General features: G+C 39.7%; 6 protein-coding genes across 6 annotated transcripts; 3 read left to right on the top strand and 3 right to left on the bottom strand.

The window, feature by feature from the left end:
• Positions 1 to 195: 195 nt before the first annotated feature.
• Positions 196 to 3,380, top strand: BCR41DRAFT_383436 (Afadin and alpha-actinin-binding-domain-containing protein; the record flags this gene model as incomplete). Its single annotated transcript, XM_022027465.1, has 9 exons — positions 196 to 367; positions 639 to 801; positions 975 to 1,055; positions 1,137 to 1,201; positions 1,367 to 1,472; positions 1,660 to 1,971; positions 2,070 to 2,368; positions 2,512 to 3,116; positions 3,325 to 3,380. Exons 1-9 carry the CDS (start codon positions 210 to 212, stop codon positions 3,378 to 3,380), a joined length of 1,845 nt encoding a protein of 614 aa, XP_021885397.1. The 5' UTR covers positions 196 to 209.
• A 1,006-nt stretch (positions 3,381 to 4,386) lies between these two features.
• BCR41DRAFT_367289 (NAC domain-domain-containing protein) lies at positions 4,387 to 5,025 on the bottom strand (the record flags this gene model as incomplete). The annotated part of the gene is made up of 2 exons (XM_022026289.1): positions 4,387 to 4,700; positions 4,809 to 5,025. 2 exons carry the CDS (start codon positions 5,023 to 5,025, stop codon positions 4,387 to 4,389), a joined length of 531 nt encoding a protein of 176 aa, XP_021885398.1.
• Positions 5,026 to 7,735: 2,710 nt separating this feature from the next.
• Positions 7,736 to 11,481, bottom strand: BCR41DRAFT_345718 (hypothetical protein). The gene is made up of 5 exons (XM_022022778.1): positions 10,803 to 11,481; positions 10,398 to 10,517; positions 9,509 to 9,820; positions 8,547 to 9,379; positions 7,736 to 8,448 (listed from the first exon to the last, which is right to left on the bottom strand). Exons 1-5 carry the CDS (start codon positions 11,375 to 11,377, stop codon positions 7,943 to 7,945), a joined length of 2,346 nt encoding a protein of 781 aa, XP_021885399.1. The 5' UTR covers positions 11,378 to 11,481; the 3' UTR covers positions 7,736 to 7,942.
• Positions 11,482 to 17,128: 5,647 nt separating this feature from the next.
• On the bottom strand, positions 17,129 to 19,235 carry BCR41DRAFT_383439 (WD40-repeat-containing domain protein). The gene is made up of 5 exons (XM_022027466.1): positions 19,037 to 19,235; positions 18,442 to 18,917; positions 17,703 to 18,287; positions 17,369 to 17,599; positions 17,129 to 17,214 (listed from the first exon to the last, which is right to left on the bottom strand). The coding sequence occupies exons 1-5, from the start codon at positions 19,166 to 19,168 to the stop codon at positions 17,202 to 17,204; spliced, it is 1,437 nt and encodes a 478-aa protein (XP_021885400.1). The 5' UTR covers positions 19,169 to 19,235; the 3' UTR covers positions 17,129 to 17,201.
• Positions 19,236 to 20,863: 1,628 nt separating this feature from the next.
• Positions 20,864 to 21,990, top strand: BCR41DRAFT_383440 (hypothetical protein; the record flags this gene model as incomplete). Its single annotated transcript, XM_022027467.1, has 3 exons — positions 20,864 to 21,640; positions 21,785 to 21,860; positions 21,962 to 21,990. 3 exons carry the CDS (start codon positions 20,864 to 20,866, stop codon positions 21,988 to 21,990), a joined length of 882 nt encoding a protein of 293 aa, XP_021885401.1.
• Positions 21,991 to 22,346: 356 nt separating this feature from the next.
• Positions 22,347 to 24,150, top strand: BCR41DRAFT_317369 (transmembrane amino acid transporter protein-domain-containing protein). Its single transcript, XM_022021277.1, has 3 exons — positions 22,347 to 22,738; positions 22,857 to 23,205; positions 23,350 to 24,150. The coding sequence occupies exons 1-3, from the start codon at positions 22,483 to 22,485 to the stop codon at positions 24,116 to 24,118; spliced, it is 1,374 nt and encodes a 457-aa protein (XP_021885402.1). The 5' UTR covers positions 22,347 to 22,482; the 3' UTR covers positions 24,119 to 24,150.
• The last annotated feature ends 1,054 nt before the right edge of the window (positions 24,151 to 25,204 follow it).

Genomic DNA, 25,204 nt, shown 5'->3' on the forward strand with positions numbered 1-25,204 from the left:
CTTTTATTGCATTCGCCTCTTGAGCAAAGTAAAAACGGGCCTACCTTTCAGCTTTTTGCTTTATCTGTTTCTTTTTTCTTTTCTTTCCTTTTTTCTTTCATCTTAGTTCTTCAATACGATACTAAAACTCCTTCACCTTTCAAAAATCGAAACAAGGAAAAAAAAAAAAAAAAAAAAAAAAAAAAAAGGAAGAAAGAAAGAGAGCACGTATGAAGTCTACAGTGCTGGAAGCAGAAGGAAGTGGTTCAGACTCTGATGTGTGGCAATGTGACTCTGATCTCGACCGGAATGAAAGTTTCTACGTCCCTAATACATCATTCACCCAAAAGTTGACCGCTCTTGACCCGTCATTATACCATGGCACAGGGTAAAGTTTGGGTGATCGATTTCACGCAATGAATTCGGTTGTCATTCATGAATACTCATCTTTTTGGAAGTGTTCATTTTAATTTTTTTTCCTCTCTTACTTCTTATTTTTTCTGTCCTTGACTCTAAAAGTACTGGAGGGTGAGAGCTTTTGAGGACCGACAACACTTATCCTTGGAGTCGAAAGAGTTGTTTGAATAATACAGCAAGGAGGGATTTTTTCTTTCTTTTTTTAACACCAACTTTTTTTTTTTTTTCGTTGGTCTTATTAGTGATGATTTCAGTACAGAGGACAATTTTGATCAGACGAGCGCATATATCAACCACCAGCTTAGTATCTATGGGTTTTCATCCAATCTTCAGTTCCTGAAAGCGGATAAGCAAAATGCATCCAGGATCGTCACTGCCCTTTACAAGATCTTGCAGCAACATCTGGTACATTGGGCTCAAAGAAGAAGAAAAAAAAAAATTCATATTCATATTCTACCGTTCAGGAAATTTCATGCAAATGAGATAATGCTGCACGATAGCAATTGATCTCAACCACCCCACCCCTTTTTTTTTTCGCTAATACCCCCACACGTTGTATTTTTTTCATGGACCGTTAGAAAGATACCTCTCATAAAGAGGAGATGGATTTGAATTGGAGACGACTTTCAAGTGATCATGATGCTGCAATTCAGAGATTGGTATGAACTAGTTTTTTTTTGTCGTGGAATAGGTCTTATTCAACTTACAAAATATTGACAAACATGATATCTTTTCACCAGAATACCACAAAGTCACAATTGGAAAAAGCTGAGCGTGAGACAGACATCCTAGGAGGCAGGGTATCGTAAGTATTTTGTTCCATCATATTAATTCATAAAAAAAAAAAAAAAGGGTAAATCAATAAAAGAATAAAAGGATTTCTCAAGTACTCGAAACTCTAAGCTTTTTATTTTTTTCCTCTTTTAACCATGACGAAATATCATTAATTATTATTGTTTGTAAATCGTAGAGCACTAGAAGATGAATTAAGAGCAGAGACAGAGAAACATCGCTACACACGAGAAGAGCTAAAGTCTGCGAAAGCAAATCTTCAATACATCAAAACACAATATGCTGTAAGTGCTTGACCAAATGGAACTTTTTTTTTTTTTTTTTTTTTTTTTTTTAAAAAAAAAAAAAAACTGAGGATTACTGTCACCTTCATGCATCCATCCTAAAAGCTAATCAATCTTGATCTTTTCTCTAATGCTAAAAAAAAAAAAAAAAAAAAATCTCTCTGATTCGGGAAACCCTTTATCTTAGCATGAAGCAAGGAAAAAGGAACAAGAGATCCATGTACTCAAGGAGAAGCTACAGAAATCAATCAATAGGAGTCAGCTGTCCTCTTCCACAATACCAGGAGGGATCAAGATTCTCAATCCTGTACCACGGTCAATATATGGGAAACAGCCTACGGGCGATACGGAACATCTGCTCAGAGAAACCATTGGACAACAACAAGCGAAGGAAGCAGAGATTGTGGAAGAGAATGAACAGCTTCGTAGAACACTCTATACAGTTCATGTGCAACTGGAGGGTCTGATCCAAAAACATTCATTAAAGGATTCTGTTGCTGTAAGTCTTGTTTATTTAACAGGAGTTTGATATATTATAAAACGACAAACAGTACGTCTAAAAAAAAGCTTTTTTTTTTTTTTTTTTTTTTGAATCAGACGCCATACGGACTTCCATTCGATATGATTAAGGACAAGATCGAGACAGAGATTCGAGACACATTAACTTTATTGAGTGATCAATGGGATCACCGTCCATCTCTGGAGCCTGCTATATCATCAAGCGAGATTGTAGTACGAGATCAAAGGATTCAAGATCTTCAAAAGGAGGTCGAGAAGATGCAATTGGAATTGGAGGAGTCAACTCTGCTGGTTCAGGGTGCTCAGAAAATGATTGATAATTTAACAAGTGGTAACTTTTTGGCAGGAATGCAAGATCTCAATTTGAACGCGGGAAGGTATGTATACATTAGGAGAGAATGAAACAAAAAAGAAAAAAAAAAGCTTGATAATAATTTTTTTTTATTTTTTATTTTTTTTTTATAAACATATATTGTCCAATATATCCGCTCCCGAAAACATGCATATGATGTACGTATAGCTCTGATATGACTGCTCAAGAGATAGAAGAAGCTGAGGCCAAAGTCCAGAAACAGCGCGAAGAATTGGCTAAGGAAAGGAAAAAATTCACCGAGGCCTGCATAGATCTCGGTAAGAAGCGCGACGAGTTGGAGCGAGACAAGATGGCATTTGAGGAGAGCAAGAGGACGTTTAGGTTGGACAAGGTCATGTCCTTTTTGTCATTTTCCCCTAAATCAGAAAACCGAATAAGAACCACTCCCCCATCTTCACCCACACCAGCACCAGCACTATTGACACCATCAGAAGCAGTATCAACAATAACACACCTCAATGGAGTTAAATCCAGGAAACGAGTAGCAAGCTCACCGCTACCGCCGGACTTTTCATTACCGGGGCGATCAGTTAGACCAAAGAAAGCGACAACTGTTATGGAGCTTGAGGATGAAGAATTTAGTGCACATGGTGTTAAACAAGGAACATTTCATCAAAATATGGATAGAATGAGTGCTACTGAAGGCAAGGAAGAAATGGAAAGGGATCAAGAGCAAGAAGAGGAAGAGGAAGAAGAGTTACTTCAGACATCACGGCGTAAATTGTTTAATACTATGTCCGATACTATAGGGCGTAAAATGACAGCACATAGATCTGGGATCACAGACTCTGATACATCATTTTCAACAACAAATGGCTTGATAGCATCCAAATCAAAGTCAAAGCCGGGAGAAGGGGCGAGGACCGGCTTCAGTAATGATTGCTCAGAGCCTGGTCTTTTATCAGTCGGACGCCAAAACGATATCGCTGTATCATTAGCTGTTGCACCACAACAACACAGTTCTGAAACCTCAGCTGAACCTCGATCTGCCCCGTCAACAATATCAACAACAGTGAAGCCCCATCCATTTACGTTTAAAGCGACCCCCTCTCCGTCTTCATCCACACCTACACCTATACCCACACCCACCCATACTGCTGGAGCCAGTGACCTCACGAGAAATGGGCGACATCCTGCCGCAACGACCCGCGTGACTGCAACATCACCGGTCTCTACCACTACAGCTACTACAACTACTCCAAAGTCATCAACATCAACGCGGCTTTTGGCTAATATGAGGCCCCCACGGTCACCTACGCCCGTGTCAAAGGCCCCAGTATTGGCAACTGCAGCGCGCGCGAGCGCTACTCGTGGATCATCACCTGGTTTGACATCTCAACTTGCCAAGGAAGACACCAGCAACAATAATAATAACAATGCTGTTACCAAGGCTTCAAGCAGTAACAGCTTTGGAATAACGACGACGATGGCGTCTGAATCAGAACCACGTGTGGCTTTAATAAATGCCGCCAAAATCCCCTCGGGATTCTCGAAAGTAGCGGCTCATCTGGCGGCTAAAAAGTCAACAGCGCGATACCCAATAACAACAACGACTTCATCAACATCACCAACAATAACAAGGACCGGTACAAGTCGAACCACGACCCTGAATTCGCGCACGACATTGTCAAGATGAAAGAAAGAAAGAAAAATCCTTTAATCCATTTCGACGATTTATCTCTCCAACGTTGTCAACTATATATACATTTATATACTCACTTTCCCCTTCCCCTCTACCTCCATCGTTTCTACCCAGATCATAGTTTTGGAAAAATATCTGTAATATTATCAAGCATAACAATAACATATCCATATGTCCTGAAAGCACAATTGTTTTTGGTTATTTTTTTTTTTTTTTGGCATTTGTATTGATTTTCAAAGAAAGAATGAAAAAGAAAAAAAAAAGAATGATATCCGGCAATGATATTCGTTTTTTTTTTTTTTTTTTTTTGTTGATTCCCGTTGCTATTTATATATACTTTTTTCCCGTCCGTTTGTTTGTGAGTCGTAAGTCATTTGTATTTAAGCAGTGGCCTCCTCCTTGGGCTCCTCCTTGGATTCCTCCTTGGACTCCTCCTTGGCCTCTTCCTTCTTGGCCTCCTCAATGGAGGCATCTTCGAAAGAGTCGACCAAGGCAGGGACCTCATCATCATCGTCCTCAGCGTTCAAGGCAGCCTGGCCAGCAGCAGACTTCTGGTAAGACTCGGCAAGTTTGCGGAGGCTGTTGAGAGAGTCAGGTCCGAGCTGGTTCAAGATACCAGGGACCAACTCGGTCAATTCTTTCTCCTCACCACGGCCGTAGATGGCGTAGGTGTTGGAAGCAGACGAGGCGTGAACTATATACATAACAGATCATAAACGTGTGTTAATCAATCTATGATCAAAGAGTCGCGTAATTTTTTTTTTTTTTTTTCTGTTAAACCGAGATTTTAGATTTAACATACCCTTGGGCTGACGGAAGTGAATGACAGTGCCCTCATCCATGAACATGTTAACCTCCTCGACATAAGGCTGGGGAACAAGGGACAGCTTCTCGAGAGCACCCTGGAGCTTGCGGTCATCCTGAGCGACAGGGCGGTGGACCTTCTTGATCACACGGCGAGGGGCGCCCTTGGAGCGGTTCTGGTTAGCCTGGAGCTTGGCGAGTTTCTCGGGGTTCATGTTTGATATTCTACTCATGTGAAAAATGAAAAATAAAAACAAATTAAATGCATGAAATAGAAAAAAAAAAAAAAAAAAAAAAGTTGCCGTTGTAGGATTTGCGCCTTCTTCCTCCTGCCATTACCACCACTACCACAGCCACTACTCCAGTGTAAATATTGACATAAACCAATTTAGGGATGATAAAGACAAAATAAAATAGTAAAAAAAAAAAAAAAAAATGATGGTTGGTGTTTTTTTTTTTTCTATTCTCCCTATTCCTTAGACAAAAAAAAAAAAAAAAAAAAAAAAAAAGTGGAGCTCGTCACCTACGACGATGTTTCAACGTCTTTTTTTCAGTGTCATGAGTCATGATGCAAAAGAGGGAGGAAAGGGAAATTGGGGACTGAAGAGGGAAAGGATCCTGATCTTGTCCATCACTGTAAGTGAATTGTTATATATTCCTGAACAAAAAAATATATATATAAATCGAGATCCGTTTTTTTTTTTTTTTTTTTTTTTTTTGCCGTTATTAGTTCTAATTCCTGTGATGACCAGATTTTTTTTTTGTTTGTTTTGTTTTTTTCCCTTGTCCCAAGAGAAGAATTGTGTAATTTGCCATGGTTATAATGATTACCTGGAAAGGATGATGGGAGTAAAGAAGCAAAAAAAAAAAAATCCTTTAAGCCGCCTTTCTTGATCTTTTTTAAAAAAAAAAAAAAATCCCAAGTTGCACAGGGGACAGAAAACTCTTGGACATCAAAATCAAAACAGAACAGCAGTCTGCCATTTTTTTTTGTCTAAATATACGTCACCGTATTAAGACGATGTGCGTTTTAAATGGATTTACCCTTAATCAAAAGCCTAACGCTATGGACAATATCCCACTCAAGACATTGTTTCCCTAATATGAAGAAGACTGAAAAGATGCAGGACATAAGGCCGTCTTCTGTAGCTTTCCCTACCGCTTTCTTCGTTATCAACCCAATGGTTTCTTGCTCTGTCGTTTCCATGCACCTCTTGAGGCAAACATTGCTGACTGTGGCGCTGTTGCTGGTTGGCGACAGAGAGGAAATTTGTATTCATTCTAAATAACCTTGCGAAACCCACCCTTTGTCTGTTCTTAAGCCTCATATGTTGCCTAGTAGAGTTTTCCTTTGGCCTGACTCCTTCTTCCCGAGCAGTGGTTATTATTTTATGGCGGAAGCCTCCGAAGTGACCCGATCTGCATCGATTGTTCCTGCTCATTGTTGGAACTGTTGTGTTTCTTGATATCTTGTGAAAGTCCAGTATGTTCAAGCAAGTCAGTAGGATTGATACGGTTCTTCTTTTTGCTGAACGCTTCGGCACGGGTTGTTGCTAACCTGTTCATATACAGATCAGAGGTTTGAACTCGGATTGTATCCAAGACGTGAAGGATATTTTATATTTGTAGGTCGTCCGTGTTATTTTAAGTGAGGACGGTACGAACTGTTGCGTCGAGTGGCCCTGTGGTGTGTGTAGCTTTCGTTGCCAGTATTTTCCTGTGTTTTTTTTTTTTTTTTTTTTTTTTTCCTATCCGCATCCTTGAGATTTATCAGAAATAGCCCAATTGGATTGCTAGAGCTGTGCACTTCATACTCTCTTTTGAGATGGATCTCGAGAAAAAGAAAGATAAAAGACTAGATCAGCCAGCTGTTGACCTTGCTTATTTTTTAGAACAGGATAGATCGAGCATTATTAAAAGGGAAGGTTACAAAGAGAAGCCCCCGCCAAGGATAGAAAAATAACACTCCCTCATTTCCTAATTATGGTTGACTAAAGGTTGTTTTTTTTTTTTTTTTATGTGTCAATACTATAGCTCATAATTCTTCTCGCTTGTCACCACCAACTTGTCTTTATCCTCTAGAGTCAGCAATGTCGGCGTCATTGCTGTTGCTACTATTATGTGGAGTGGTTTGATATATCCGTAATGCCGGTTTCTTGCCAAGGGTACTGCTAATTCTTACTCCTGGACGAATTCACTATTCTAAATTAACAGCGAGGTAGTAAAACAATGCGAGTGTTACAGGTTAGCAGCAGAAAAAGATCATTTATATCAAGAGCCATATACATTCATAGCTAACTAATTTTATTTATACTGATCGCAAAGAACGTCATAGGCGACGGAAGTTAGTGTCAATCCAGACACGCAAAGACTTTCAAATGAGGTTTCTAGGTCCTTATTCTCATGAGTAACAGGCAAAAGAGATGATGTGCAATCTTTGAGGATATGCTGTAGACTTCCAATAGCTCAAGACGGTAAGTTGGAGTGTTGTCGCGGGTGGGAGAGCTTAGAAGATCCATAGTGGACAATAAGGTCACTCGTATCCTTTCTTTTTTCGGAGAAAGAGCTATCGGCCATCAATCACCATGTCGAATCGTCTATGTTTTTTTTTTTTTTTTTTTTTTTTTTTTGTTGGATCGACATCTAACTGGTTTGTCATATAATTAAGAGGGATCGCCAATCGCCCTTGTAATCTGCACCAGGAAGGAAGGTGGTCCCATTTGCAACATCGAATTAAGTAGTAGTGGCTGTGCACATTTGACACAAACTACAAGATCGCGTTTTTGTACGTGTGGAATGAATAATAAGCTCTCTTTTTTTTTTTTATAAAAAAAAGAAAAAAAAAAAAAAGTAGCAAACAAGCACAGCAACTAATTTATGGTGGTTGAGCAGAGCGGGCCAGCGCATGCTCTTGATTCATTGTCGTTTTTTTTCTTTCTTTTGATTCAATAATAATAAAAAAAAGAGCATACTAGTCTACATACTCTGCCAGTTTCCCAAAATAAAAATAAAATAAAAATAAAGAGAAAAAAAAAACAGCGCAACTTTTTTGTTCAAAGGAACATGTCGTTAAAAAATAAAAAATGAAGAAGAATGGAAAAGTTTAGGTATACACAGAATATCGACGATATATTAATGCTGTTCCTCCATAAGCGACTCTGGTATACGATCTTTGGAATAACCATGGCTGCTCTTCCCTCCAAGGTCTCTAGTGGGCGTCACTGGCACAGTTCGTACAGGCCTTGCCTTATTCACCGATAGCTTACTAACTGTAGTGGTCGTCGTTGTCCCAGAGAGGGAAATAGAGCGCGACTTGCGCGTGGTCGAGCCTCCAAAACCACGCTCAGTATTCTTAGAGATCAAACTAGAGCTAAACGATTGTCGGCGAGGGGTCACAGATGGAGAGGCAGCAGTACTTGATGGCATCGGGCTTGTAGGCGAGTGGATACGCAAGCCAGCCATTTGGGTTTCATGTTCCTGATCTCTATACATGTCATGATGCGACTGACTGCCATAGGATGATGAGTATTGACTATATGTTCCAGAGTGGTGGTTTGACATCTGAGCAAATCGACTATACGAGGGAGAATCGCGCCCAACAAACCCTGATGGACTGTACATGTCTGGTGACATTGGTTCTAGAATCCGAAAAATAAACAAAGTAAGGTTAGCCATCTTGATTAAAAAGATGAAATCATATATGAACAAATAGCAAATTGGTGAATGATGTTCTTACCCCCAGGATGGAGTCCCGCAGGCGATAGAGGGCTCGCTGGATAGGATTCATTATTCTTACGGTCATAGTAGCTTGATTCATGAGATTGCGCAGCAAGATGAGAGGCCGAGCCTAGAGATTGATATGGATATGAGGAACCATAACCATAGTTTGAGTAATATGGGTATTCACCCGGAGAGGCTGGGGACCCCAGAGGCCCAACCCCTCCACCCCCTCCACTGCTGATACTGTCATTCCTGTAATGATGGCGAGCATCCCCTCCATGAACGTTCTCCATAGGAGTATCATCATTGTCAGCATAGTGTCCAGGAGAACGGCCTCGGACAACCAATGGGGCAGAGACTGATGTTGCCACGAGGACCAAGTCACCGTTGTCCAACTCTGCAAAAAGATCGACATGGACCTGATAGTACTGTTGAGCGGCCCTCCGCTTACCATTATTTGCAGTTGCCGTTTTGAATTGCACTCGCTCAAAAGTGACTACATTTGGATTAGATCCGGACGAGTTTAAGGAAAGATCGCCGCCTGCTCTGATGAGAGTAGGGCGTGGCGTTATTTGAGGGCCTTTGTCGCGCTTTGGGGTATGTTGGACCAATTCAATCACCTTATCACCGCTCTGGATGCGAGCGCCAATGCAAACTGAAAAGGCCCTGACAGAGAGCAGCTCGCCATTTCTGTCCAAGAGACAAGGCACCTCGGGATGAATGGCAGGATCGAGCCCACTGATGGAAAATGCGGCACTGAGTTGAAAATAGTTGCGGCGGTAACAGGTCCAATCGTTCGCAGCTAAAAAGAATCCCCGATCAATCTTTGCTGCAATCTTAATGTTGTAGCTGTTATTAGGGCGGAGAAATATGAGGGGGTGATAAAGTAGGTGCATCTTGTTAGTTTTGTTCTCCTGTATAAAAGTGGACAAGTCTGCAGAGAAGCAAGTGGGAAAATGAGCAACAGAATATTCTTACCTCATAGACTGATCAACGCTGTAGAGGTTATAGTGCTGAAGAGCAGGGCTGAAATATGGGCTCTCTTGATGAGCCAGCATCTCGGACCGTCGCTTTGGCCTTGAATGACCCATGGAGGGAGAGGGTGCTGAGGTCGAATAAACCATTGAAGACGAATCAGATTTGGTACTACCATTGCCGAGCATACCATCTTGGCCATTGCCCACGCCCGCCCCATAGCCTTCAGAGGGAGCGCCATCGATACTACCATGACTTTGGTAATGAGCATTACTGTTGCTGTAGCCATGGGCACTAGTGTTATAGGTGTGGTTTCTGCGTAACAAGAAAGAGCATAAAACTAAATTGGTCAGTCCTGTGAGAAAGTAACTCGACTGTTGATTGGCTCGGCAACTGTCATCTGTTATTGCTTCGTGTGACGAACTCAAACATTTTTTTTTTTTTTTTTTGTTTTTGCGCCCATTGTTACATTGTAATTAAACTTCACTTTTGTGCTCTTTAACAGCCAACTGTCAACAATCCTCTCCCTTAAGCTCTTATTCCTGACAAAGAACAAAGAGGCCCGAACATAAAATCCAAAAAGAAATAGTAATTGAAAAAATATTATAGAGAATCAGGGATCTAGACCAAAGTTAGTTCATTTCCCAGAGTTTAGGAACTTTGCGGCGTCATTTAATATAGTTTGTCTCGTGAAATTTACCCTCACTAACACCCTTTTTTTTTTTTTTTTTTTTTTTTTTTATTCCAGTTCCTTCTGAATGCCCCGTTCACAAATTGAAATCTCAATGGTGTAAAATTCGCTTAAAGTGCCTCGGGTGTATTTTGAATAGAGTATTTGCTCTTTGTCTTTGGATGGTGGGGAGAAAAGAAAAAGCGAAAAGTGAGTATTTACCTTGAATAGTGTGAGGATGATGCTGAGGATGAATAAGATCCATTGCCTCCGTCCACCTTCCCACTTGGGGCAGGATGACCATTGTAAAAATGGTGACCATTTGCTTCATTGGAGGGACTTCTATGCATGTCACAATAATAATAAAAACAATAAAAGATCGTAAGCAGTCCAGGTCTGATCATACCTTGTCCCTTTTCCTTCGTGCATCTCATTCGCCTTTCTTTTTTTAATTTTTTTTTTTTTTTCTTTGGCCCCTGAAAGAGGAATCGAGGACAAATCGGTAGAGCACACCCACCATCCACCACCCCTCATTTGCAAAAAATAAAAAATAAAAAATAAAGTAAAATAAAATAAAATAAAATAAACAAAATAGATAAACAAGCTTGTACATTTGTCACAACTTACAGAGGATGTTGGTGATGATCTTGAGGGTATGATGAGTCATGGGTATGATACGCATGGTGTTGCGATGGGGGGTAATCATATTCATGACTCTGTTGATGATAAGTATGGGCACCATTCGACGACAAATGGGAGGATGACGCAGAAGAAGTAGGGGAGACAAAGGAATTGTGGACGGATTGGGCATGGCCGTGTTGTGTGGCATATACGGGGTCATTATTTCCGTTGCTGCCGTTACTTTGGTTAGCAAAGGGAACAGTCTGGATTGGAGGTGGCAGGTGTGAGCTGTTGGAGCTATGAGGATAGTGTGATGAAGAGGAGGAATGGTGACTATGACCGTTGGCATAGTGCTGCTGGTTATAATAATCGCTGGGATGAGCTCCAGCATGGTCTTGATAGTGACTCTGATGACGAGTCGAGTAGGATCCGTGTCCATTGCTAGTATAATCCATTGGCATGGACCTTGGCTCAGACCTCTCAGAGTATTCTGTGTGCTGCTTGGATATGACAGAGCCAGACATGGAAGATCGATCCTTGGCGAGTTCTGTCAGGTTGACTAAGGGGGATGTGGTGGTCATGATTATTTATATTGTTTTTGTTTTTTGTTTTTTGTTTTTCTGATTATGTGCTGGATGTGCTTAGGACAAGAGGAGATTGAATGTTTGTGTGTGAAACAAAAAAAAAAAAAAACGCTGTGGAGATGCAAATACAGTGTGTCCGACTCTGCAAGTTTGGGAGCTGTGAAAGGATTAAGGCAGAAGATGGGAGAGAGGAAATGAAATGGAAATGAGGGTTTGTGAAGATATCAGTATGTTTGACTGACAAAGGAAGAGAAGAGAGAAGGGAAGAAGAAAAAAAAAAAAAAAAAAAAAAAAGTATGTATGTATGTATGTATGTATGTATGTATGTATATATATAGAGAGAGAGAGAAACAGAGATGGAGAAACTGACGGACAATGTGGACGGATCACCCGCGTGTGTTTGTGTGTGGTTGTGCTGTGATTGTACGTTGGGATGGGATGGGTTTGCTCCTGTGCTTGTGCTTATTCTTGTGTTTTGTGCTCGTGCTTGTGCTTTGTGCTTTGTGCTTGTGTTTTGTTGGCTCTAGCTCCTTTTCATAAAGACTTTGGGTTCTTCAGCTGTTTAAGAAGAGCGCAAAAGGAAGCCGAGAGCAATTGAAGAATGATAAGGCTGTATTTGTAGGATGAAAAACAAGGAGACACGACGCTTTGTCAACAAGAAATGAATCTAACCAAGACGATGTTGTAAAAAAAAAAAAAAAAAAAATGCTGATGCAGATGGCGAACCTGAAGTTCAATTGTCGTCAAGGAAGAAAATAATAACTACAACAAAATAAAATAAGAAAAATGATAATAATGATAATAAAAATAAATAAATAAAAAGGAAAGGAAAGGAAAGGAATGAAGACGAATGAATGAAGACGAATGAAGGTGAATGGAAGGAAAAAGAAAAAGGAGATAATGAAGATGGAAAAAAAAAAAAAAAGAAGAAAGAAAGAAAGAAGAAAGAGAGAAAGTAGAGAAATGAAAAGAGAGAAGAAAAAAAGATAAAAAGTGAGAGGAAAGAGAAGCGACAAAATTAGAAAAATAAAAAAATAAAAATTGGTGGGCGTGTGTAAGTGATGTGTGCAATGTGTGCAATGTGTGCAATGTGCGCAGGGAATCAAGAGGACAGGCCAGGGCGAGGAAGGCCGAAGGAAAAAAATAAGAGATATCTACAGTATACTGTCATTCAATGCAGTAGAATAGAATAAGACAGTATACAATATAATCCAATACAAACATTCTAATTCAATGACATGGTTACGATGAATATATACAAGAAAAAAGAAAAAGAAAAGAGCCAAAGGAAAAAGAGTTAAAAAAACGAATGGTTGCGCTTGAGAAACAGTGAACACAAGAAGGATGGGTCTAAAGTTCAAAGGAATGGATAGGTCTGTCTGTCAGAGCAAGGGCACACAGGGTGAAAAAAAAAAAAAAAAAAAAAAAAAAAAACGGCTTTGGCCACATACAACATAGATGTAATGTATACTTTGGATTATATACACAAACATGTACACTTCCATTCGAGCTCATGCAAAATGAATGTGTTCTACAGACATTCCCTCTTCACTCAACGTGTAGACAACATCCAGCATTCAATGTATAAAAACCCAAACTCAAAAGCAAGGATGAGAATAATGAGAGGATGGATGGATGTGTAAAAGTGGGTCTAAAAGAAAACCGTTCTTGTTGTTTTATTGTTTTTCTTTTTGTTTATCATGACTACAGACAGACATAAATATATATATTTTTATATTTTTAATGTTGATATCCAACAGATGGCGATGGTGATGATGGCGATGATGAATAACATGTACATATTGATTATGGATAATTTTTTTTTCTTTGTTTTTGTTGTTGTTTGTCTATTCAGTTCTAATATTCAATCCAAATGTTACATTGCACACACATTTGATGCATCCATACTTTGCACTCTGCATTGCACAACGATAGTCTACTCAGTAGAGCACCTGCAGACAAAAGGAGAGAGCGTGTGTGTAAGTTGAGTTGTCTGTTGGATTGAGTTTCCAATGGATTTGAGCACAACATACACAGAAAAGAATGAGAAAAGTGAAAAGACGCAAGAGAGGTTGAGCAAGAGCCAGGAGGCACAGGAACACAAGCGCAGGACTTTTTTTTTTTTTTGTGTAAATGTGTCTTATGGATTGCATAAATGAATGGCTCATCTGTGAGAGTATACTCTCCGCTTGCGTCCATTCAATCAATCGTCTATACTTGCCTTTGTGAACCAAGCAATGCTAGGCAATGGTTTTAATGGTCTGAGTAAAATGGCGCTAGTAAAAAAACGCGCTTTCTAAATGAAAGGAAAACAGAAAAAGGAAAAGGAAAAAGAGAGAAAAAGGAAAAGAAGAGGATTCAAACCATCCAGTCGCCTTTCTTTTTAGGTTGAAGGCTTTTTTCTTTTCGATTGACGTGACACTCTTTAATAAAACAAAGAGCTTCTTCCTTAACACCTTGGAAAGGAATGCACAATAGAAAAAGAAAAAGAAAGAAGGATGCCTTGCTCACACAGACCTTTCCACACAGATACATACATTTCTCCTTCCTTCCTTAGTCCTGCACCCCCACAATTCAATCACAAATCACAAATCCGGATGTAAATAAATAAAAACAATAAGTGGAGTGCATGTTGACTAGTCTCCTTCATTCTAGAACGCGTCTGGAGAAAAACAGCGATGACCGAGCTATGAACCATGTAACGCGTATGAAGGACGTTCTATACCATATTCTTCACAGACAATTATAGTGCATTCCCTTGTTTCTGAAATGACTTGCGTTACAAAAAAAAAAACTTACTTCTAACCGCAAATATCGTAAAGAAAAGAAAAGAAAAACATAGCACGTATATATATATAATATATGTATAAAACATGCTAGTCTAAGGAAGACTGACCAACATCCAGTGTTATATTTGTGTGGTGTATGTTTTTGAGAACATCGCATAGAGCTTTTTTTTTTTTTTTTTTTTTTTTTTGCGTAAGGTGGCACAAGCAATCAACTTTTTTTTTTGTAAAGCACAGGAGCAAATATAAATGGAGGCATTACACAAGAGAGCCGTCAAACAACGAAACGACGAAACGAAAGTCCTGAGTTTTTTTTTTTTTTGTGTACATGTACTTTCCACAATCCACACCACTTGACTCAAAAGTATGATTCAAAATGATAAAAGAAAAATGAAAGGTTGCATGTGTGTGTGTGTAATAAATCAAAGATAAAGAACGTCGGACGAAATGAAAAATACCTTTGCCCTATCCCTATCCCTATCCCTCCCACCATCATATCGATATGCCACTGCCCCTTTCCCCCTTCTTTTTTCTTGTGTATCCCATTCTTGTGATTGATAATTTCATCCGCTTCGGTTCTTATTCCATTACCCTTTTCTTTTTCTTGCTTAGATGCAAGTTGTGAGCAACATCGTTAATTCGGGTGTCCCCATCCGTTTAATGATCTGTAGGTTACATTTGTATACATATACTTGAATTGTCTGGCATGAATAAAAATAAAAAATAATAATAATATATATAATAATAATAATAATAATAATAAAAAACGCTACGGCAGTTGATTCTTTCTTGTCATACTTTTTATGCTTTATTACATTATTGAGCCAAGGGACATATACCTGGGTTAATAAAATAAATATACTGCACTCTGAACAGATATAAGAATAACTCATCGGAGTAAAAAATAAAATAAAATAAATGTGCAACTGTTCCTTCTCATGCTTCGATATATAATTATAAATGAACAGGGTTTCCGTGTTCACATGCTTCATATTGTGATGCCCTGTGGTCTGTTAGTCTGTTAGTCTGTTGATCTCTTGTTGTCATCAAAAGAGAGAAAACAGTATATAAATATATATACAATAATGGACACAATAAGATTCTAGCTTATAATAAAGTCAAGCAAAAAAAACTTGAACAATGTGACAAGAAGGATCTACCATTGTGTATATAAAATATATGCTTAGATAGACTGTTTGAGTTTTAAAAAAAAAAAAAACAACGGTTGGTTGCTCCATGTTTGCAATTACATAGAACAACGATAAAAAGAATGATCAAATATAAAAAGAGGATTTGAAATGAAAGATTACCCAAGACTAGGGCAAGGATGATATAATCGCCACATTATATATATATATATACTAAAGAACAAGAATTATTTTCGTTGATCGAAACGAAAAACAAAAATATTATCGTTTCCTTGGCAACACTGACAAGGGCAATCTAATAAACAAAAACAAACCAAATGACCTGTAAACAAAAGAACCACATCTGTGAACAAGTGAACAGGCCGCCTTTTCTCTATTTCTGCCTCCATGTGTTCACACGCAAAGCACCACTCAAACGGCAATGGGCAATGGGCAATGGAGCAATACACCAGCCAGCCCCTGAAAAAAAAAAACAAGAGAAGAAATCTCAGCCAAGGTTCATGTACTTTGGATAGTACACAACAAATGTATACATGAATAAAACAAGTCTTTTAATTTATTATTAATAATAATTAAAAAAACAACAACACCATTTACATGTATATTTATATATAATGTCTATAATATGAAGTCTGCATGGTTAATTACGATGATTGTATATATAATTTTGAGACTCATAAAAGAATATTATATCTTTGTATATTGTATTTATAATAGAATATAATGCTATCGCCATTTCATCGCATCCAGTATTATGGGCGCACAGCAGGTCCTGGAAATAAAAAACCCTTTCTCCTGTGGCACCTATTTTGCATGCAGTGATCGAGGAATTAGTGTAAAACACACCGATTGCACATTCTCATGCTAACCTGTCTTGTTGCACATTGATGCGCCCCCCTCCACTGTCCCACCGTTGTAAACTAGACAGAAACATAACCACAAAGCTTTTTTTCTTTAATCATAAAAAAGCCCTTGATGTAAGATTTTATAAAAGTTAGGGTGTATAAGATGTATATATATACATATATTTATATTATACTTTATAATCTATATCCTCATTCAATAGCCCTTTCACATGGACCCATTCCTTTCTCCAATAAATGCAAAACGAGATATGGCTTGGAGATATCGTTTATCAACCTCTCATCAGTACAGTATCAGAACGGCCTTGGTGTTTCTTCGGTCCTTTTTGTATTTTTTGTACGACCAACAGAAAAGGGAGGGAGGAAAGATAAAAAAAAAGGGAGTAGGAAAGCAAGAACATGCCCAACCCATTTCCTGACCATTGTTGACCCGAAGGGGAGGCACTACCCATCACAAATAGGAACGAGAATAGGAAAAGAGTAGGATTCGGGGGAGGAACTGGGAGTGGGAAACTATTGATTCAAAGGCGATTTTTTTTTTTTTTTTTTTTTTGTCCCTCATGCCCGATCGGTCGTTTTTTCTCTTGTGGTCAGTGTTAAACTTTTTTCAATAATTTTTTTTTTTTTTTTTTTTTTTTTGGAATAACCCATGCATAATGCATGGACGTAGAATAATGTAAATCTAAAATGGCCTGCAGCTTCGTAAACACGGAGGATTGTGTGGTGCGGAGTATGGACCATGGGCAATAGACCCAAGATGGTTCCTTCAGTAGCCCACTCGTGCTGGTCTCAAAGGCAAAGGAAGCCTAATAGGAGTAAAACCATCATACATTATATGAGTTAATCAACAATAATGCATCGCTGACAAAGAAGGAGACAGATGTTTCCTTTGCTTACATTAAAAATGCAGGATAAACATCGTTTGACTGAATACATGTAAGCATCTGCAGACGACCGCACACATTTTTTTATTTTTTATATATTATATGGGTAAATACATGTATAGATATATATATATAACTTTTTAGTATCTCCAACTGTTTGAAGTTGACACCAAGTTTTTTTTTAAAATAGATTACGAATTACATTAATAAAAAAGAAAAAGAAAGCATGATCAGTCACACACATTCCAAACAACACAGCTCACATCAGTCAACAATAACACAGCACAGCACCGCGATCTAAACTTACATTTTTAGTGTTTTATCCTTGCTTCCACTAGCGGCTTTATCTCCAGAAGGACTCCAATCCACTGTGAAGACCTCATCGAGATGTCCAGGTAGTTCCATCTTCATTTTTTTAGTCTTAATATCCCATAACTTGATGGTACTATCTTTACTGCAAGAGAGTAGCATCCTACTATCACTAGACCACACAACTTGGTATACTTCTGCCACATGTCCACGAAGAGATGCAATAAACCTTACAAAAAAAAAAAAAAAAAAAAAAAAGTACAAGCCCATACATATTAGAATCCTATCTTAGCTGACTAATCACCAAAACGCTAGTGTCAAAGAAAACTTACTTTCCATCACGACTATCCCAAATCTTCACAGATTTATCAAAACTAGCCGAAGCAATGTACCGTCCATCGGGTGAGAAGCTGACATGGTTGACTGTCTTTTGGTGACCAACCATCCTCTTTGGCGCAGCCTTCTTTCCATCCACTTCCTCCTTTTTGTTGGGCCATAAGTACATTGTAAAATCATCTGAGCCAGAGCATAACCGCTCTGGGTTGAGAGCAATGGCTTGTTCATAGCGCTGAAGTGCCCTCTTCTGTGCTTCGTTCTCATCGCTAAAAGTCCTTCCTGTATGATCATGAGCGCCCGTTCTGAGAACCCCATCAGTGCTGAGTGCCAATGTTGTTACCCAATGAGCATGCCCTGTGAGCACCTTCACTAACTTTCCTGGATGAGGTTCTGTCGATGACCAGACCTTAATGGTCTTATCGCGCGAAGCAGAGTAGATTAAACCATCACCAGCCCACTTCACACACATGACAGGAGCCGTATGCTGCGCCATTGAGAACTCGAGTTGTTTCTTGACAACATCCCAGACACGCACTGTGCCATCCGCGGATGAAGAAGCAAGCCTTCTGCAAGAGGCATTCCTGTCAGACGCAGATATTCAGATGGTGATTACATTTTAAAATAAATAAAGAAATGTGATGTAAAGTAATTAATGTCACTCCTCGTAATATTATCCATCACTTTTATCGTAATGGCGAACATTTGATACAAATTGCAAACAAAGGAATTGCTTACAGATGCAAAGGCTCCCATGCCAAACCACTCACCCACTTGGAGTGACCCTTCAATGCCGCGTGCTGCTTTCCTGTCCTTGGCTCCCATATGATGACTTGCCCATCCATGCCTGCAGTAGCCAAATATTTCCCATTCGGGGACCATGATACATGCTGTACCCAGTGTTTATGACCTTTCAGTAAATGATGTGGTGTTTCCGTGTTGAGATCCCAGATCCGGATATTGGTATCACCGCCTCCGCTGGCAAGCATAGTTCCACACGGTGAGAAGGACACACAAAGAATCGCATCTGTGTGACCTGTGAGAGAAGAGGAACACCGAGTGACCGCACGAACCCTGAAAACTGCCTGAGGGCGATAGATAATCCTGAAGATCTCTTCTGTAGAATGCTTTCCTGGTTGAATAATATCCTGATCCAATGTATTGCCGATTTCTGTTTCTGCGACTTCGAACGTATATGGTAAAGGATCCTCTTCCTGCAATGATGTCCAATAGCATCAAAAAAGAAAGAAAGAATGATATTTCCATTTAATCTGATTATACATTACGACATTTGTCTTAACAAAAAACAATAAAGCTGCCTTTCTATGCATACATTGCCAAGCAAGCTATTGAGCAAAAGAGCCAGCTGTTCTGGGTTTATGTCAACAGGCAAACTCAGAGCAGGGCCCGAAGAGACTCCCTCCTCGCTGTAGAACTGAGCAATGACATTTGGCTTGTCCGTCATGTTGGTATATGTCTGAATGGAGAAGGGAAGGAGAACTGGTATGGAGGGACATATACCTGACTGTGCCTCTCATGTATTACTTATTGGGTTAAAAAAAAAAAAAAAAAAAAAAAAAAAACAAAAGTCAGGAGAGCAGTCCCTTATCATGTGACATAACTTCCGCCAGCGCACGAACCATGCTGAAGTTTAATTCATAAACTAAGCTTGAGGATGTCATCATGGCCTCGTGCAATCTGCTCACGGTGTGCTTCGCACGGAGCTTTTTTTTTTTTCTCTTACGAGGGGAAACACAGCAAACCAACAGCTAACGCTCTTTTCAATAATGAGTTCTTATAAATCATAGGCATACCTGGCTGTCGTCGAAAAAGCTTACAAGTTAGATATTTCTTTGCTGTTACTACAGATTATGCAGATTAAGTCAACCGCTATCATGCGCAATAATGGTCACAATAGGGATGTTAAAAGGGATATTTCCGACAAATATGGCTTCTGGCCTCCATTGTACTTTCTAAGACAATTCTAAATAAATCTTTCTTTTTAGACATTTCGACACAATGAACCGGATCCATGGATTGTGGGAAGACGATCGGGTAAGCAGGCCTTGGGAGATTGTATGATGAAGCGATCTCCAAAAACTGCAAAGTTCTTTTTTTTTTTCTTGTTTCACTTGCAGTGTCAGGTGCTTTGCTTTTCAAGTAAGCCCTTGTTGTTGCACCTTCGATCACCACCTTACCTCTTCTTTCTTACAATAATTTAATACATGTACTTTGTCCTTGACCCTTCTCGATGGACGAAACTGTCATCAGCCCATTCTCACCGGTACCTGGAGCCTCTCCGAATGCGGAGTCATTCTCTACTGGCGTATTCCCAGCCATAAACAAGGAAATACCCAACACTGATTTCTTGCCTTTAGATCGACATGGTTCTGAACAATCATCGCAAGCACAACAAACGTATCTTCAGCCTCCGCAGTTACCACTCTTACTCCAACAGCCTTCCCTATCACCTCCTCCGTCACCACCACAATTACAGTTGCAATTGCAACCTCAAAGTAACACTACAAAAAAAAGAAGACGACATCGCCGGTGGCCCTTGGTAGGTCGACTTTTTGGGAGGAAAAAAAATTCAACCGAGAATTTAAATATACCAAACCATCAGTCACGGATTGTCACCACTGAATACAATAGTTCGAATAGTAACATTGTCCAGCATGGCGGTCATGGAGGCATCAACGTCATTGAAGCTGTGAATAGTTCGAATGCACAACCAGCGATTCAGGAAGGAGAAGCTATGCCGAATCCTCCAACGTTTGTTAGTGATGGCGGAGAAAGCAGCAGTGCTCTCAGTAGTTATCGCTCAAGCCTTACTGGCGATCCCAAGGCGTCCCCGTCTCCCTTTCATCGAGCACCCTCGTCATCCTTACCGGAAGTTACAGATGGGGCATCCTTTCATCATTCACATCAGCGACGAGATAGTAGCGGCCCTTTGAAAGATAGTGGTGCAGTAGTTGAAGAAGTGGACATAAATGATGAGGATGAAGTGAGTGCGCCTATTATGACGACTATCATGACATCCAATGGCCATTGTCAAGCTCTAGTGGTGCCCCCCAAAGCACCCCCACAGAGTCGCGGGCCTCAGCAGTCGCATGAGCCCAAGCAACCTAAGAGCATCCTCAAGAAACCTACTTCCATACAAATGACTCCACCCACGCTTAACAAGAACACAATAACCCCTAGAGTCTCCTCATTTCTACCTACTACAACTGGCCCTAGAGCTCACCCTTTAACTCGGTTACCCGTCTCAGTTTCAAATCAGCAGCATCGATCTATGCTGCGCCCATCACTTGATCGCATTGGACCATATGTCCACTACAGCTCCCAAGATGTGACAATCCAGCCAGATTATATACCTGGTATTCAATCCAATGTGTACGATAGTCGAGGCGGAGAGCGACCTCAGGGTATGGTGGATAGTTATCCTGCTGGCGCTGATGATTGTGAGACTAATATGCAACAACAAGAGCAACAATCCATGACTCCTTTTAACGTTCGAGCCAATAATCTTTCAATGCAGTATCAGCCTAACCCATACAGCTCTGATCTTTCTCCACAACAACAGCAGTGCTTGTCTGATCAACAAAACTCTGTGGTTGATTCAATGAGCAATAGCAACCATTCGGCAACAACGATGAGGCGTGAACGGGCTGCCTACATCTATAGTAGCAATGGCCATAACTATAATGACCTCTTTGGGGCACCTAAATATCAGAACCAGAGCCAAGGCCAGAATCATAGGCAGAGGGATGGCAGAAAAGAAGTAAAATTCATGGATATAGTCGAGTTTATTCCCGCACATCGCAATGCAGAATATAACCGACGGGCAGATGAGAATGCTACCTTCAAGAAACTGACTACGGCAATGAAGTCTGAAATCAAAGACGAGCTTAATAGCTACAAGATGAAGGAGATGATGGTGCATGTTCAGAGTATGGGGAACACTGCATTCCATTAATAATAATAATAATGATAATGATGGTGATGATGGTAATGATGATAATAACATATATAAAATATTAGTATATATATATATTGATCAATTATGTTATTATATAATTAGCATTGCAACGACTTTAACAGAAAGTGTGGGGTGGCACGGTTGCACAAACAGAAAAATCTAATTGAGGAAATCAATGGTAATCACCATTTTTTTTATTTGATCCATCTCCCTTTGACTATTACAGTATACATGTATGTATATATTATATATATGTATACATTTTCATGATTGTAAAAGATCATTTCTGTATTCTGCCTATAGACTAGAATATACTTTTTTTCCCACTGTATAGTACATGTACAACATGGACTAGGCTGCATGTCCTGTGAGGAAGAGGATCCAGAGAAATAGTAAGTCAGATCTGGTCATGGCTCTTATATGCCCTTTCGCCTCTTAAGATGTCTAGAGGCATAAGCTCCGCTTTCATTTTTCTCAGCCCTCCTTGTCTTTTTCTTTTTCCTTTTTCCTTTTAAAGCTGAGATTCAAAAGCCGAAATAAAACACTGGGCAAATCATAGAAAACTTTGCCGAGACCGTAGTCTTTCATTGACCAAGTCTCTGACAAATCCACACACATATATATACCGTGTGATTCACTTTGGATCTAGTCTGATATCCCCTGGCTCCGACGAAGCAACGTCTTTTTTTATTTGGTCCTTTCCTCTTTTTCTTTTACCTTCATTCTCTCTCTCATTCTCCCCCCTCCCCCTTCAGCCGTTCCTTCGCTCCGCCATCTATCCCCACACATATACCATATATATGATGGCGACCTCTCCTCTTAAAGAGCAGTCCACCGTGAATCTTTCGCTTGAAAAAAAGCTTTCTCAGACAGGATCATCAACAACTATCTCCAGTGACGGTATTCATGCAGACAACAAGGAACGAGGCTATTCTGAGGGCGGAGATCTCCTTGCAGAGAGACCATCTCAGGGTAGTAACTTTTCAGCATTCTTTAACATCGTCTGTGTTGTTGCAGGGACAGGAACCTTGGGTTTACCCTTCAGTCTAGCCAAAGGTATACATACAGAATAACATCCTTGGTTTTCCCAAGTATAATTTTTTTGTTTTTGTTTTTGTCGGAAAGTTCCAGCCTCTAACGTTAAACATTGTTTTTCTTTTTTGTCCAATTATAGGTGGCTGGATTGGTGTAGGCATTCTAGTCTTGTCGATGGCCATGTCCATCTATACGGGTATTTTGATCATCAAATGCATTTATTACAATGGACACACTCGTCTTGCTTCATATCAGGAGATTGGTCAACATGCATTCGGAAGGATCGGTCTGATCGCTGTCTGGTTCTTCCACACATCGATCGTCTTGGGAGCACCAGTCATGTACTTCATCTTGTCTGGCACAGAGATCCATGGATTGACAAGTTCCCGCGTCAATGTTTCGGAAACAGCTTGGATCTGGATCTGTTGTGGTGCCGTATCTATTCCTTTTGTGCTCATGAAGACGTTGAAGGAGGTTTCACTTTTGAGGTAAAGGGACTATATATATTTTCGTTATTTTTCTCACGTCTTCCTAAAAATATCAGTATCGCATTAAAGGAATGATCGGAATTGATCGCTGTTACCGTTGATCCAATGATTTACTGGGAAATGTTTGCTTTTGTATTTCAATAGTATTTTCGGCGCCATTGCTACTGCAGTCTTGGTCGTTGTGACGATGGTAGAGTCCGGGATCGACTACAAGAACCACAAGGATACGGTTCATTATGATGCTGTCATCCTACGTAATCTTCCCGTTGCAATCGCGACTATTTCTGTATGTTTTGGTGGCAATGTTGTTTACATGCACGTCGAGGAATCTATGCGCTACCCACGTGCCTGGAATAAGGTTTTGACTTGGGCCGTAATCGTTTGCTGTGTCATGTACGCCATGGTCGCAATTCCTGGATATCTTACGTATGGTCCTAATGCTGCCTCGCCTATCCTGACATCTTTGCCTGAGGGTGCTTCGCGCAAAGTCGCTACCATCATGATTGTTGCACATGTGCTTCTTGCTGCCCCAGTGTTAATGACATCGTTCGCACTTGAGGTAGAGCGCGTACTGAATGTGACTGTCGAGAAGCTAGGAGTTTTCAAGGAAAGATTCTATAGGACACTGATTCGACTGATCATTATGGGAGTAGTCGGAACAATCGCTTGCTTGGTTCCCTTTTTTGATTCACTCCTATCGCTATTGGGAGCATTGGGCAACTGCATGTTGGTTTACGTATTACCGGTTACGTTTTATTGGAGGTTGATCGGTTGGAGACAAATGAGATGGTATGAATTGGTCTGGTGCGGGCTTATCTTGGTCATTGGTATGCTGAGTTGTGTCATTGGATCTATCGATGCGATCAGGGACTTGCACCGTGATTTTACTCAAGGACGTGACCAAGGGAAATGAGGGATGTCTTTTTTTCCCGTTATCCATTGGCCAATCTTTTTTTTTTTTTTTTTTCCTTTTTTGTATTATACATGGCATCTTTTTCTTTTTTAAAAAAAAAAACCTAATAAGATAGACTTTTCTAAACCCAATCAGCATGATTCCATTTCTTTCTTGCTTTTTTATTTTTTTTTATTTTTTTTTTATTTTGGTTTATCATCCTACAGTTCTTTTCAAGGCGTATGGACACATAAATGTAAATATATATAGGTTACACTGCCAAGCTTTTACTTATGCATGTATGATGCTGTGCAAATTCAAATTTTACCTTGAATAATATTGGTTAAAGTGTCAAACAAGGCCTTAATGCTACTCCAGGCCACGCGAAAACTTTTTTTTTTGGGGAGAAAAGGGATGAAGAGATTGAGGAAATTATGCAGACTTTTTTTTAGAAATGCATGGGATGGTTGATCTTTAACGTACATGATAGACTTTTTCAAGGACGAAAGATGAAGGTTAGGGACAAACTATTCTTATAAGTTTTCTGCGTCAATAATCGCTATTCTTTTATTCTCTGAATCAAAGAGTCCTTGTTGTACACACATATTTGTACACGGACATTCTACGCCTTTTTTTTTTTTAGATCGTCGCGAGTCTTTAGGAAAAAAATATTGTTGCACCAGTAACGCTTTGCCAAGCCCTTTCTTCTTGATTGACCAAGGGAAAAAACAAAAAAGGGTCAATTGCTCTCTTTTGTCTATCAAATATATATATATATCTATGTTTGTATTGTGTACCTCTCGAAGATGCAAGCGCACGGACCAAGAGAGCGATTGTTCACTTTACAACTCACTTCACATGTTGCCCCATCGCGATTAAAAGATTAGCTACAGACGACATTCCAATTCTTTTTATATTTGTCAGTAACTCATTTGTAAAGATTTAATAAAAACGATGGTTGAATTGATTTGGTGGCTGATATTTTGAACTTACAACAACCAAATTAATGGCTCCTTCCAGTACATTTAAATAAAGATCTGTAAGTGGAGACAGAATGTAAAAAGAGGAAAAGGAAAGCGCCAGCGGCTCGTGATTGAAGAAGGATTC

This window comes from Lobosporangium transversale (assembly GCF_002105155.1).
Source record: "Lobosporangium transversale strain NRRL 3116 chromosome Unknown BCR41scaffold_3, whole genome shotgun sequence".
NCBI lineage: Eukaryota > Fungi > Mortierellomycota > Mortierellomycetes > Mortierellales > Mortierellaceae > Lobosporangium > Lobosporangium transversale.